General features: G+C 43.0%; 1 protein-coding gene across 3 annotated transcripts; it reads left to right on the top strand.

The window, feature by feature from the left end:
• The first annotated feature begins 707 nt into the window (after positions 1-707).
• On the top strand, positions 708-11,954 carry LOC139366349 (putative transmembrane protein ZNF593OS). Of its 3 annotated transcripts, none has more exons than XM_071103732.1 (3): positions 708-1,088; positions 8,410-8,524; positions 11,562-11,954. In XM_071103732.1, exons 1-3 carry the CDS (start codon positions 988-990, stop codon positions 11,724-11,726), a joined length of 381 nt encoding a protein of 126 aa, XP_070959833.1. In that variant the 5' UTR covers positions 708-987; the 3' UTR covers positions 11,727-11,954. The 3 variants fall into 3 exon arrangements, 1 of the variants encoding a protein (XP_070959833.1); XR_011626749.1 differs by lacking the exon at positions 708-1,088 and adding an exon at positions 7,326-7,624; XR_011626750.1 differs by lacking the exon at positions 708-1,088 and adding an exon at positions 7,326-7,564.
• Positions 11,955-12,613: the final 659 nt, after the last annotated feature.

Consider the following 12,613-nt stretch of genomic DNA (forward strand, 5'->3'; position numbering starts at 1 on the left):
GCTGGCCTGGCTTCCTATATAGCTTGATACGTGACCATCGTGTGCTTGTACTCCCTCGTTTGAGCACATTTCAACCAGCTCAATCCGAGCACAGTTGCAGGTCAGTTCAATCTACAACTTTTTAAATGACACTTTTGCGCGAAAATTAGTTTGTGTCCACAATTGATTTCCAACTGTTTGTAATTGGTTGACTCAATTATTAATTAACTAACAATGGAAATGAGCACGTACTGGAGGGGTAGAAAAATTGTTGAATTGTGTTATAACATTTTTGGGGGGAATTAGCTGATTCTTACGCCACAATATGACTTGGTTGGTTAACAATATGGATGGAGCAGCTAGGCAAAGTTATTTTATACTTTTTTTTAAAACTGATTTTTGTAATTAAAGTATAACCGTTCAATGGGATAGATATTATTGATTGGTTAAATTTAACTCTTCATTTGGAATGAATAGGTGTGGGTTTTAATTTGGTGATGGAGCCACTTAAGCTGCTTAGACAGGCAGCCCAATATTGTTTTTCATCACAATTTATATTTTGGCCATCAGATCCAGTTAATAAAAAAATATTTGACGTAATAGACGGCAGACGGAAAGGAGGCTTCTACAGATGCTGTTATTTTATCTAAAACATCAGGTGTACGCCGACTCCAGCTAAGTAACTAATGCAAAGATTTAAAGCGCAATTATGCGTTTTTTTTCTCCAGTACATTGCCACGATTGTAAATTTATGTAGCTGTCCTACTGATCTCAGTGAGTCCTTGCTGGGATGACACAATCAATCTACTGCCGGAGAAGACCAACACCAAACACATTGGTTCCACGGGAGCGGACAGTAAGTACACAGCATACCGTAACATTCTGAATAGTGGCCAAGTATACCTCGCTCCCCATTCCACTGAACCATTTTGAAGTAACAAACAAGTCCCAACATTTACTGGAAACTGTTAAACTACCTGTTCACTACCCTCCGGCTCTCCTCCGGGGATGTGCAACTCAACCCTGGGCCTAACATCACCGAGCCAACGATACTCACCGGAGTGGAACGCAGTGGATGGATCCACTGATCGTCGCCGCTGCGGAAGTGGGTGAGTGCTATGGTCCCATGGTTTCTCTCGAGTCACCCGGCTCCAAGTTGGAATTTGACTCTACAAACATATCCAAGTCGATATACGCGATCCCTGACTCAACTTCTCGCACGCGATTAGTTCCTGAATCCAGTGCAAGCAGAAGGGATAATTTATTGCACTACCGAATTGGCCCAAACCCAGCCGTCAGAAAACAGAAAATGTAACTTTTTTTTTTCAATGTGTCAATCACTCGAGTTATCTGGGACCCACGAGCTAAGCCCAAGGGACTAAAAAGGGGGCACTTAAACATTCCCAGTGTCACTCCAAAAAGTGATATATTCAACATCTTCTCACAGACTCCAACCTTGACTTCCTCTGCCTTTCAGAGACATGGCTCCATTTAAAAACTCCATATGCTGTTTTGATTGTGCCTGGCTACAATGTTTTCAGGAGAGACAGGATTGAAGGAAGAGGGGGTCAGATTTACATTAAAGAACACATCAGATGTAAACAAATTGAGTGATCATGTGAAAATGAACTAGAATGTATTGGCCTAAACGTTACACTATCTCACCAAATGTATTTGACCCTTATTGGAATGTATAGACCGCCTTCTACCAAAAGTGTTTTTTTGATCAGTTTAATAACATGCTTAGGGAAAGTGATTTTGGGGAAATAGGTAATCTTAATGGGAGATTTTAACATTCATTATGAGTAAATGTCTTGTAGGAAAACCCTCAAACTGATCACTAATACCTTTTAACCTTACACAGCTAGTTAAAGGGCCAACCAGGGTGACTTGTTGCTCTAAAACACAGATTGATCTGGTGTTCAGTAATTAAACCAGAGAGAGTGACTGACTAAATCATTCAATATGGTTACTGGGCTATCTGATCATACTCTGACACTTATAGCCAGAAAGCTTTCTAAGAACAGGTTTAACCTCTACTGTTAGGTATTCTGAGTTGACCAGGCTTTCTAAGAATTATTAATGATTTTGAAAACGTAATTAAGGAAATGAACTGGAATGATCTCTTGTCCTATACAGATGTGGAAACAAATACTTCTATCCACAATCCAGACTACAACAAATGGCTTCCTAAAGAAAATCAAATCCAAACTTGGCCAAAAGAGCACTATTCCTTGGCTAAATGGAGAAATCTGATAACTGATGACAGAACGAGATCATGCTCTAAAAATATCCTTAAAGTACAAGTTAGAGCATGACAGATGTAGGTTTACCATGTTGAGAAATAAGGTGATGAAAGAAATCAGACAGGCCAAGGCAAACCTTTTTTTTAAATTAACATAATTGGTGAAGCGAAGGGAAATTCTAATTTGATCTGGGAGAATCTAAAAAAAAAAGTTAACAGGGAAAGACCATAGTAACACTGCAAAAAGACTTAATATCACTGTGAATGACAGTCTAACACAGGATGCAGTCGCAATAGCCTTCAATTCCTACTTTGTTGACTCTGTCAGGGTACTGACACGGAACCCCTCCACTGGTTTCTTAGGTTGAGTGTCATTCACTAGCACTGAGCCCAAGGGAGGTTTCTGAGTCAGAGTGGAGCAAGGTGATTAGGTCACTAAAGAACTCTAAAGCCAAAGATGTGTTTGGGCTGGACTCTACCTTTCTTACAAACTACATTCACTCATTGGCCCCATTACTAAGATCACCAACACTTCTATTGGTCAGGGGGTGTTTCCATGGGTCTGGAATTTGGCCATAATAACGACAATCTTTAAATCGGGTGACCCTGCTGACGTGAGTAACTACAGGCTCACTAGTATACTACCTGTGGTGTCGAAGATTGTTAAAGCTGTCTCCCACTCTTAGCAATGATGTGGGCGTCCTGTTCAGCCTGTACATTAATGAGCTGCTTTCTGTATGTACTGGGTCTGAAGTTCAAATGTATGCAGATTATACAGTGATATATGTGCATGTGTAACCGATGTGAATTGGTTAGCGGGGTGCGCGCTAATAGTTTCAATCGGTGACATCACTCGCTCTGAAGTAACAAGTACAAGCATTTCGCTACACTCGCATTAACATCTGCTAACCATGTGTATGTGACAAATAAAATTTGATTTGATTTGAGTAGTTCTTGAAGTAGTTGTTCCTCTTACTCTGCTAGGGCCGCGGACTATGTTTGACCACGAAATTGTTTGACTATTGAGGTAGCAAAACTGTAGTTCAAATCTATGATACTCCCCCACTTAACATACTGCTTGACTAGTTGGGCCCAAGCTTGCTGTACAACATTTAAACCCAGTGTCTGTCTATGAACAGGCTCTCAAAGCGCTTGATAGGAAGCCCAATAGCCATCACTGTTACATCCTCAGAAAAATCTTGTGCAATACACCGACGCATGTTTTGTATTCATGATCCTAAATGCCTGGCTCCCCCTCCACTCAGTACTTTTGGTAATCAGAAAACCCAAACATATGGCAGCAGATCCACAAGGTCTGCCATGAGCGGTGACTGTATAGTTTCCTTATGGAAAAGCACCTTTAGTCAATCTGCTTTCTCTGTGAGCGCTTTCCATGTTTGGAATTCACTGCCATCAGACACACATAACTGCACCACCTATCACACTTTCACAAAAACATGAAGACATGGCTAAAGGCCAGTCAGACTAGTGAACCTAATCCCTAGTTGTGTATTGCTGCTTTCCATGTCTGTTGCTTGTGAGGTGTGGAAACACTGTTGCTTTCCATGTCTGGAAATTGATTTTGTCTTGTTGCTTTTTGTGCTATGTTGCTCTGTCTGCATGCTACGTCTTGCTTGTCCTATGTTTTCTCTGCGTGTGCTCACTGCTCACTGATTGTCTGTATTGTAATTGTTTTTAATAACCTGCCCAGGGACTGCGGTTGAAAATTAGCCGGCTGGCTAAAACCAGAACATTTACTGAAACGTTGATTTAATGTGCACTGTCCCTGTAAAAATAAACTCATGTGATTGGTCAAAATACCAATTTGGTGGGGAAAAAAAGATCAGAATGGGCTGCCTGTGTGAACAGCCTTAGTTTTGTCAGTTTATTAGCAATTATTTTGTAACTAGGCATGTCCGTTAACATTCTTATTTACAATGACTGCCTAACCCGGCCAAACCTAGACGACGCTGGGCCAGTTGTGCACCGCCCTTTGGGACTCCAATCACGGCTGGATGTGATACAGCCTGGATTCAAACCAGGGGCTGTAGCGATGCTTCTTGCACTGAGTTGCAGTGCCTTAGACCGCTGCGCCACTCGGGATCCCAATTACTCTGCAGCACTGCTTATCTAAAAGTATTCATTGTATTTTGTTGATGTCTGCTAAATTGGAAAGCATCTTGTTTCAACAGCTTATGAAATATGGTGCAACTGTTTTGGAGAAACTGCTGAATGCTGGTTCTTGCTAGCAGCATACCACCCTGCATCCCACTGCTGGCTTGCTTCTGAAGCTTAGCAGGGTTGGTCCTGGTCTCCTTTCCAGGGACTGACCAGATGCTGCTGGAACTGGTGTTGGAGGGCCAGTAGGAGGCACCCTTTCCTCATGTCTTTAAAATAATATATATATATACACAGTGCCTTGCGAAAGTATTCGGCCCCCTTGAACTTTGCGACCTTTTGCCACATTTCAGGCTTCAAACATAAAGATATACAACTGTATTTTTTTGTGAAGAATCAACAACAAGTGGGACACAATCATGAAGTGGAACGACATTTATTGGATATTTCAAACTTTTTTAACAAATCAAAAACTGAAAAATTGGCCGTGCAAAATTATTCAGCCCCCTTAAGTTAATACTTTGTAGCGCCACCTTTTGCTGCGATTACAGCTGTAAGTCGCTTGGGGTATGTCTCTATCAGTTTTGCACATCGAGAGACTGACATTTTTTCCCATTCCTCCTTGCAAAACAGCTCGAGCTCAGTGAGGTTGGATGGAGAGCATTTGTGAACAGCAGTTTTCAGTTCTTTCCACAGATTCTCGATTGGATTCAGGTCTGGACTTTGACTTGGCCATTCTAACACCTGGATATGTTTATTTTTGAACCATTCCATTGTAGATTTTGCTTTATGTTTTGATTCATTGTCTTGTTGGAAGACAAATCTCCGTCCCAGTCTCAGGTCTTTTGCAGACTCCATCAGGTTTTCTTCCAGAATGGTCCTGTATTTGCCTCCATCCAGCTTCCCATCAATTTTAACCATCTTCCCTGTCCCTGCTAAAGAAAAGCAGGCCCAAACCATGATGCTGCCACCACCATGTTTGACAGTGGGGATGGTGTGTTCAGCTGTGTTGCTTTTACGCCAAACATAATGTTTTGCATTGTTGCCAAAAAGTTCCATTTTGGTTTCATCTGACCAGAGCACCTTCTTCCACATGTTTGGTGTGTCTCCCAGGTGGCTTGTGGCAAACTTTAAACAACACTTTTTATGGATATCTTTAAGAAATGGCTTTCTTCTTGCCACTCTTCCATAAAGGCCAGATTTGTGCAATATACGACTGATTGTTGTCCTATGGACAGAGTCTCCCACCTCAGCTGTAGATCTCTGCAGTTCATCCAGAGTGATCATGGGCCTCTTGGCTGCATCTCTGATCAGTCTTCTCCTTGTATGAGCTGAAAGTTTAGAGGGACGGCCAGGTCTTGGTAGATTTGCAGTGGTCTGATACTCCTTCCATTTCAATATTATCGCTTGCACAGTGCTCCTTGGGATGTTTAATGCTTGGGAAATCTTTTTGTATCCAAATCCGGCTTTAAACTTCTTCACAACAGTATCTCGGACATGCCTGGTGTGTTCCTTGTTCTTCATGATGCTCTCTGTGCTTTTAACGGACCTCTGAGACTATCACAGTGCAGGTGAATTTATACGGAGACTTGATTACACACAGGTGGATTGTATTTATCATCATTAGTCTTTTAGGTCAACATTGGATCATTCAGAGATCCTCACTGAACTTCTGGAGAGAGTTTCCTTTTGTGTGTTTTCGCAGTCTCTGTCCCTTTCTTCCTGGTCTGAAAGCAGCTCTTAAGCAGGCATTTTATAGCGTGATCCGAAGCCATGTCCACTGCAAAGATCAGAACCCAAAAAGGGCAGGCAATTCCCATGTCATTTGAGAGGATGTATTGATGAGGGTGGATGTCTTCTCACTGTACTCATATTTTTAATAGATTTAGCCGATAACCAAACCTCGACCTCAAAACTTTCCAGAGTTCCAATTCCCAAAATTGGTTCACCAGACAACTGTCCCTGATTTTGTAAATTTAATTACATTGGATAAATTGATATCGGTATGTTATTTTTTTTAGCTTTGAGAATGTCGACAGAGAACCTGTTCAAAACCATAGATTGACTTAATTGGATTACTTGAATGGAGACCCAACAATCAGATTATTTTAAGGTTGTTTATCGGACCCCTGCTTTGCTGGCAGATTTAAAGAAGGCTTTTGATTGGTCTACTGTGTGATCTTGGCCACAAAGTGATGGAGCTGGCTTTGGCCATGAATCTCCGTAGTAACACATCTTTGATAGTTGAGTAGTGAAGGAACCCCTCAGATATAGAACACATCAAGTAGCATTGCCCAAAAGGACATTGATCTAGCATGGCACGATGGGATACTACTACAAGGTTGTGAGGTCATTGTCCATCAACAGTATGGATGTCGAGCAATGCCATAATTTGGCATGAAGCCATGAACATAATTAAAAGTAAGATTCTGGTGAAGACTCAACGATTAGGTGGAGTCAACATTGGTTACATCATTGTTTGGAAGATTTCTGGAAGAGAAACAGCAAATATTAGCCCAGTGAAATGGAAGGAGCTTATGTAACACAGACTCCACAATCATAAAGGCGAAATGACCCACTAATGTGAATGATGTTGTTCTTCCAAGTCAACATGAACAAGGAGTGGTCAGTTCTGGAAGGAAAATCCTGATATTTCTGCTACTGTTGGAGATTAAGAGGGCAGATCAACGTTGTTACATAATCCAACGCGTTGACACACACGTTTCCTTAGACGTGTGCTGTTGAGCTTATAAACACGTTTCCTCCTCTCTCTTTCCAATGTGTTGGCTGGATGAGCAAATACCATCTGACAGGTCACAGAGTTTTTATACTATTGTGGTGGGGAGGAGGGTTGGGCTTGAGTGTGTTAGAGCGCAAGCCACAGAGAGTGATGCATTTTGACAGCTGTGTGTGTGTGTTGGGCAAGTCTGCAGATCTGGTTGGGTGAGACTGGGCTATATAATAGGGCGGAGCATAAAGCCGAAGCTTTCTCCGTAGTTCCAGTCACACTGTTGGGTACCCAAACTACCAGGTGCTCTTCGGTTGTCTGGGCGCTAGATGGTTGGAATTTAGATTGGCCAGTTGGAGTAGCAGCTACAGGATCTTTAACACAGAGCCTGTGGAAGGTGTGGAGGATCCAACTGTTTTTTTTTTGTTTTGTTTTACGACTGCATTCCGGACCGCTTTTTTTCCCAGGAGCAAGTCGGAAACCTGAAATTTCTAGTAATTTTTTTTGTGCATTCCTCCTTTTTTGCATGAACAAAAGGGTGTAATCACAACCAGGTTGGCAGATGTATACCTCACATGTTTCTACCTTCCCTGCACACTGCCAGCTTTTCCCCTGGCCTCCCCAGTGAAATTGTTGTTATTGATGCGATGTTCACGGATTGGTGAACTTCGACATAGGACACATGTTATTGGTCATGGAGAGATGCATTTAGATGATGGCATAACGAGTTAATTAGGATCTCTTTAGTGTTGGTCCCTCCACCCAAACGTTTTTCGGGCCAAGTTCACGGCTTCGTGAATAGCAGCATTGCTGCCCTCGTCAGATCTAGTTCAGATGTGCTGATTGAGATTATTATTAAAACATTTTTAAAGGTTCTGAGAAACGGTGTCAGGTCCAAAACCAGACCAGATGTTAGTCCTGACGACGGTACTCTTTTCTGGACGGGTTTGTCTGTAATGAGACTAGACTGCAGTGGACCGGATCAGGGAGACTGGGTTTGTTCTTAGTCTTTGCCTCAGGCAAGAACTGTTCTCTTTCTCGAAGCCATTCAAATGGTTTGAGTTCATTTGCAAGCATAGAGAACGGCCTCGTTTCTCATTATGCCAGTCTGTCGCCGGTATCAAACATGAAGAGAGGCTTTGGTTTAACTTGTAAGCACATTTCTCCCCCCCCCCCCGGGGAGGGGGGGCTCAGTGTTTTAACAAAGTTAGTTTGATGCTATTGTTTTCTGCTTGGATGGTTCTGAAAACATCAGTATGCCTCTACACATGGGATGAATTATGGTTTCCTATTGGCTTAGTGGTCAGATGGAGTGACTCCATTATCTCTTTCTCTGCAGGTCTCCAGACCAGAGCTGCATCAACACACCGCACAAAGAAACCAACCCCAGACCCACTACAGACATGATCATCAGACTGGGCAGACTGACACCTGGATACTTCCGCCTCCTACAGGTTTGTAAACCGTTGATGACCTTTTCGTTTTGGGTGTGTCTAATACTGTATGAATTCATGGAAATATATTGACGATTCTGTCTACTTATTGATATGACTTGTTACGGTGAGTCAGCACTGAATCCTGTAAAGATGCAGTCCAAATGGAAGCGTCAACACTTGATTGTACAAAAAAACATTCCATTTCAGAAAAACTGATTACCAGTATTGTGTTGTAGAGTTGCAGATACATTAGTAATCAATCATCTGGGCACCATGTCCATTCCCACCCAGTCAATGAAATTCCTATTCTCCCTTTAACAGTTTTGTATTTGCTGGTCTTTAGGCTTGAATAACAATAATGGCCATGACCGATTTTTTTTCAATAGAGTACTTGTTGACTTAGGAAATGCCAGCTCCGATGATTCACTTGACTTGGAATGTAAGAGCAGTGTGACAAGGTTTAACCCCCCCCCCCCCTGGCTCAGATGTGGATGTAAGCAAAATGAAAAATGGACCACTTCAGAGTATTTGAGTGTTACTCCAAGGCCATGGGTTCCCTGCTCACACCCAGTAGCTGAAAGCAAATTAAAACTACCTCTCTAATCCTCTTAAAATGTAAGTAGTGTTTTCCCCCTTTTTGCCTGAGTTCTACTGTGGACTCTAAACGAGGCAAGTGACCAGTTGTTAAAACGGCATTACCAACACTAACTTGTCAGTCCATGTTGAATTCAGCCAGGCGGGAATCTGGGCCTGGTGTATAATGGTAGCCGCTTTCCCCAGGATCCCCCCCCCCCCCCCCCCCCCCCATCTGACACCCACAATCTGCTTTCATCAACAAAGCCACTGATATGATTAGCATCGACGCTAATGTTGGCGATAGTATTTCCTCCCCCTTTTTGTTCCTCCTCCACCGCAATAGTCCTTTACAGTCATGAATGTGACGCATGTCATCATTTGTGTAAAGTGTTTTCTCAGTAAAAATAACACATTCGGAAAACAAAGACCCCAGTACAGACTTTAGGAGAAAGTGACTCGCTGTTATGTGAAATTCCACATGTTGCTGTGACAATTGATTTCCTTTGTAGTTGGAGGATTTGAATATGTGTGATGGAAGTGAGGACTTCTCTGCATTCTTGATTGGATTTATGGTTGGATTTATGATGGTTAAAATGCTTTCAGATACAATAAGTTATCCATGTGGTTATTAAATCAATACTCTCCATTAGTGAGAGAGCTTTCAGGTGGGCATAGGCAATCAGATGTCTCTAACATCCTCATTGAAAGGGAAAGTGGGGAAACCGAGTCAGTTCAACTGAAATGTGTCTTCCGCATTTAACCCAACCCCTCTGAGCCCCAGACCTCTCCAATCCCACTTCCATATATACACTATAGATACAAAAGTATATGGACACCCCCACAAATGAGTGGATTTGGCTATTTCAGCCACACCCAAGGCTGACGGGTATATAAAATCGAGCACACAGCCATAGACAAACGTTAGAATGGCCTTACTGAAGAGCTCTGTGACTTTCAATGTGGCACCGTCATAGGATGCCACCTTTCCAACAAGTCAGTTTGTCAAATTTCTGCCCTACTAGAACTGCCGCGGTCAACTGTAAGTGCTGTTATTGTGAAGTGGAAACTTCTAGGAGCAACAGCGGCTCAGCCGCGAAGTGGTAGGCCACACAACCTCAAAGAACGGGGCCGCCAAGTGCTGAAGTTCATAGCGTGTAAAAATCGCCTGTCAGGGGTTGCAATACTCACTACCGTGTTCCAAACTGCCCCTGGAAGCAACGTCAGCACAATAGCTGTTGGTCGGGAGCTGCTCACCATGCGCAATGCCAAGTGTCGGCTGGAGTGGTGTAAAGCTCGCCACCATTGGACTCTGGAGCAGTGGAAACATGTTCTCTGGAGTGATGAATTACACTTCACCATCTGGCAGATGCCAGGAGAACGCTACCTGCCCGAACGCATAGTGCCAACTGTATAGAATAATGGTCTGGGGCTGTTTTTTCATGGTTCGGGCTAGGCCCCTTAGTTCCAGTGAACTGAAATCTTAATGCTACAGCATACAATGACATTCTAGACGATTCTTTGTGGCAACAGTTTGGGGAAGGCCCTTTTCCTGTTCTAGCTTGATAATGCCGCTGTGCACAAAACGAGGTCCATACAGACATGGTTTGTCGAGATCGGTGTAGATTACTTGACTGGCCTGACCTCAACCCCATCAAACACCTTTGGGATGAATTGGAATGCCGACTTCGAGCCAGGCCTAATCGCCTAACATCAGTGCACGACCTCTCTTGTGATCTTTTTGCTTAATGGAAGCATGTCGTCGCAGCAATGATCCAACATCTAGTGGAAAGCCTTCCCAGAAGCGTGGATGTTTTTATCGCAGCGAAGGGGGGACCAACAGTATATTAATGCCCAGGATTTTGGAGTGAGATGTTCGACTAGCAGATGTCCACATACTTCTGTCCATGTAGTGTAGTTGCTATCTTGCAGGTGTATCCAGAGGCCTTTTTCACTGAAGATATGGCAGTGCTCTCTAAACGCCTGAGCTTAAAATGGAGTCCTATCTTATTTGCTTTGAGGCCCTCCAGGGATAATGGAGTGCAAAGAGGGAGACTGTATTGTACGGAGTCCACACACCCTCCTGATGTGAGGGAACTTTCTGCACCTGCCCTTTGGTATAGCGTGCAAGGAGTTTGGTCTCGTGTACCAAGAACATTGTGCCCCCTTTTTTGCTCAAATCTATCCTTGCCCTCTAAATGTTTAATAACCGTTCTAAACACAACCCTAGGCACATGACAGGGCACTGTGTATATATGGAACGCTGGTGGTGTTGGGGAAGTTGGGGTTTTGGTATCGTTTATGAAAGGAAGACGCTTTTATTACCTCTATTTCTGTACATTTCCCTCAATTATCTTTTTATACAATCTTTGACTTAGGCAAAATTTTAGGCATTGTTTTTTCCAGATTTGGTTCAGATATTTTCTCCGACCCATGCATTGATCACTCACCTTTTTTTTTGCCTTTTGTGTGTTCTCTCTAGAGACAGGTGGCGGGTGAGGTGCAGACCCAGCCACAGGACCGCGTGGTCAACCAGATAGCCATGATGCTGGCCATCATGGGCCTAAGCCTGTCCTACTACAGTGCCAAACGGATGACCGAGAAGGTCCAGAGGCTCCAGAAGAGAAGAGATCCCCATACACCCTGAACCTGGAGAGAAGACGAACCAACGCAGAGATGTTGCGGAGAGGAGACATGGAGATGTCGGTGTCCAGAACAACACCTTTTCACAACCAATCAGTCATAGTCACGTTGTTCACACACTGGAGTTTTACTGGGATCACTCTCAATGCGAGGAGAGTTTGGGGGCTGCTGCTTTTAACGGTATCTTGTTAATTTTTCACACCAATTTGGGGTGTGTGTGTGTGTGTGTGTGTGTGTGTGTGAAGAAAGGCCCACGGTGGGGTTCGTGTGGTCCTGATAAGGTTGGGGGGGGGGGGAGTAAAAAGTACTACCAGCTGTCTATGGTAAGGCTGGGCCTGAGCTTTAGTTGTTGCCAAGGTACATGCGTGCAAGATGCCATCAATACTGTTCTGCGCTAAAAAGGGATAGAAAAATGCCAAACTAATTATTCCAATGTACTGTGAAACTTGCCAGTGCTCCAAGCATATGACTGTGTGTAAAATAACTGAACAGTAATCATTTTTTAAGGGAAGGCTATCTGCATTTGAGATGTATCTGGTAATGACTGAAGGCAGGCCCATAGTGTGAGGAGAAAGCAACTCTCTTAGGTTTTTGTCATTTCTTATAGTTAAATAAAAGTGAGCCATGTGAAGTAGATGTGGAGGAGGAGTCTCAAACTGGTCAATAATTCCACACATGTTTAATATCTGTTAATGTCAGACACAAAAAAAAAACAGTGAAAGTGAAATGCAGTATTTGAACGTTTTAGGAACTTGCTTATCCAAATCTATGAAAAGGCACTTTATCCAAATAACAACTTTGTTTTTCCCACAATGTTTCCAGTTTAATCGATTTGAGTCTTGATAAAGAACATTGGCTTTCTTTAAAGAACTCGATCTGCAATAGCTACTA

The sequence above is a fragment of the Oncorhynchus clarkii genome, chromosome 2, assembly GCF_045791955.1.
Source record: "Oncorhynchus clarkii lewisi isolate Uvic-CL-2024 chromosome 2, UVic_Ocla_1.0, whole genome shotgun sequence".
Lineage (NCBI taxonomy): Eukaryota > Metazoa > Chordata > Actinopteri > Salmoniformes > Salmonidae > Oncorhynchus > Oncorhynchus clarkii.

Excerpts from the sequence above, each read along its gene's own strand:
- LOC139366349 (XM_071103732.1), top strand. The coding sequence starts at position 988 with ATGTGCAACTCAACCCTGGGCCTAACATCACCGAGCCAACGATACTCA. Across the intron at positions 1,089-8,409 it reads CGTCGCCGCTGCGGAAGTGG|GTCTCCAGACCAGAGCTGCA; the intron begins GTGAGTGCTATG and ends CTTTCTCTGCAG. Across the intron at positions 8,525-11,561 it reads GATACTTCCGCCTCCTACAG|AGACAGGTGGCGGGTGAGGT; the intron begins GTTTGTAAACCG and ends TGTTCTCTCTAG.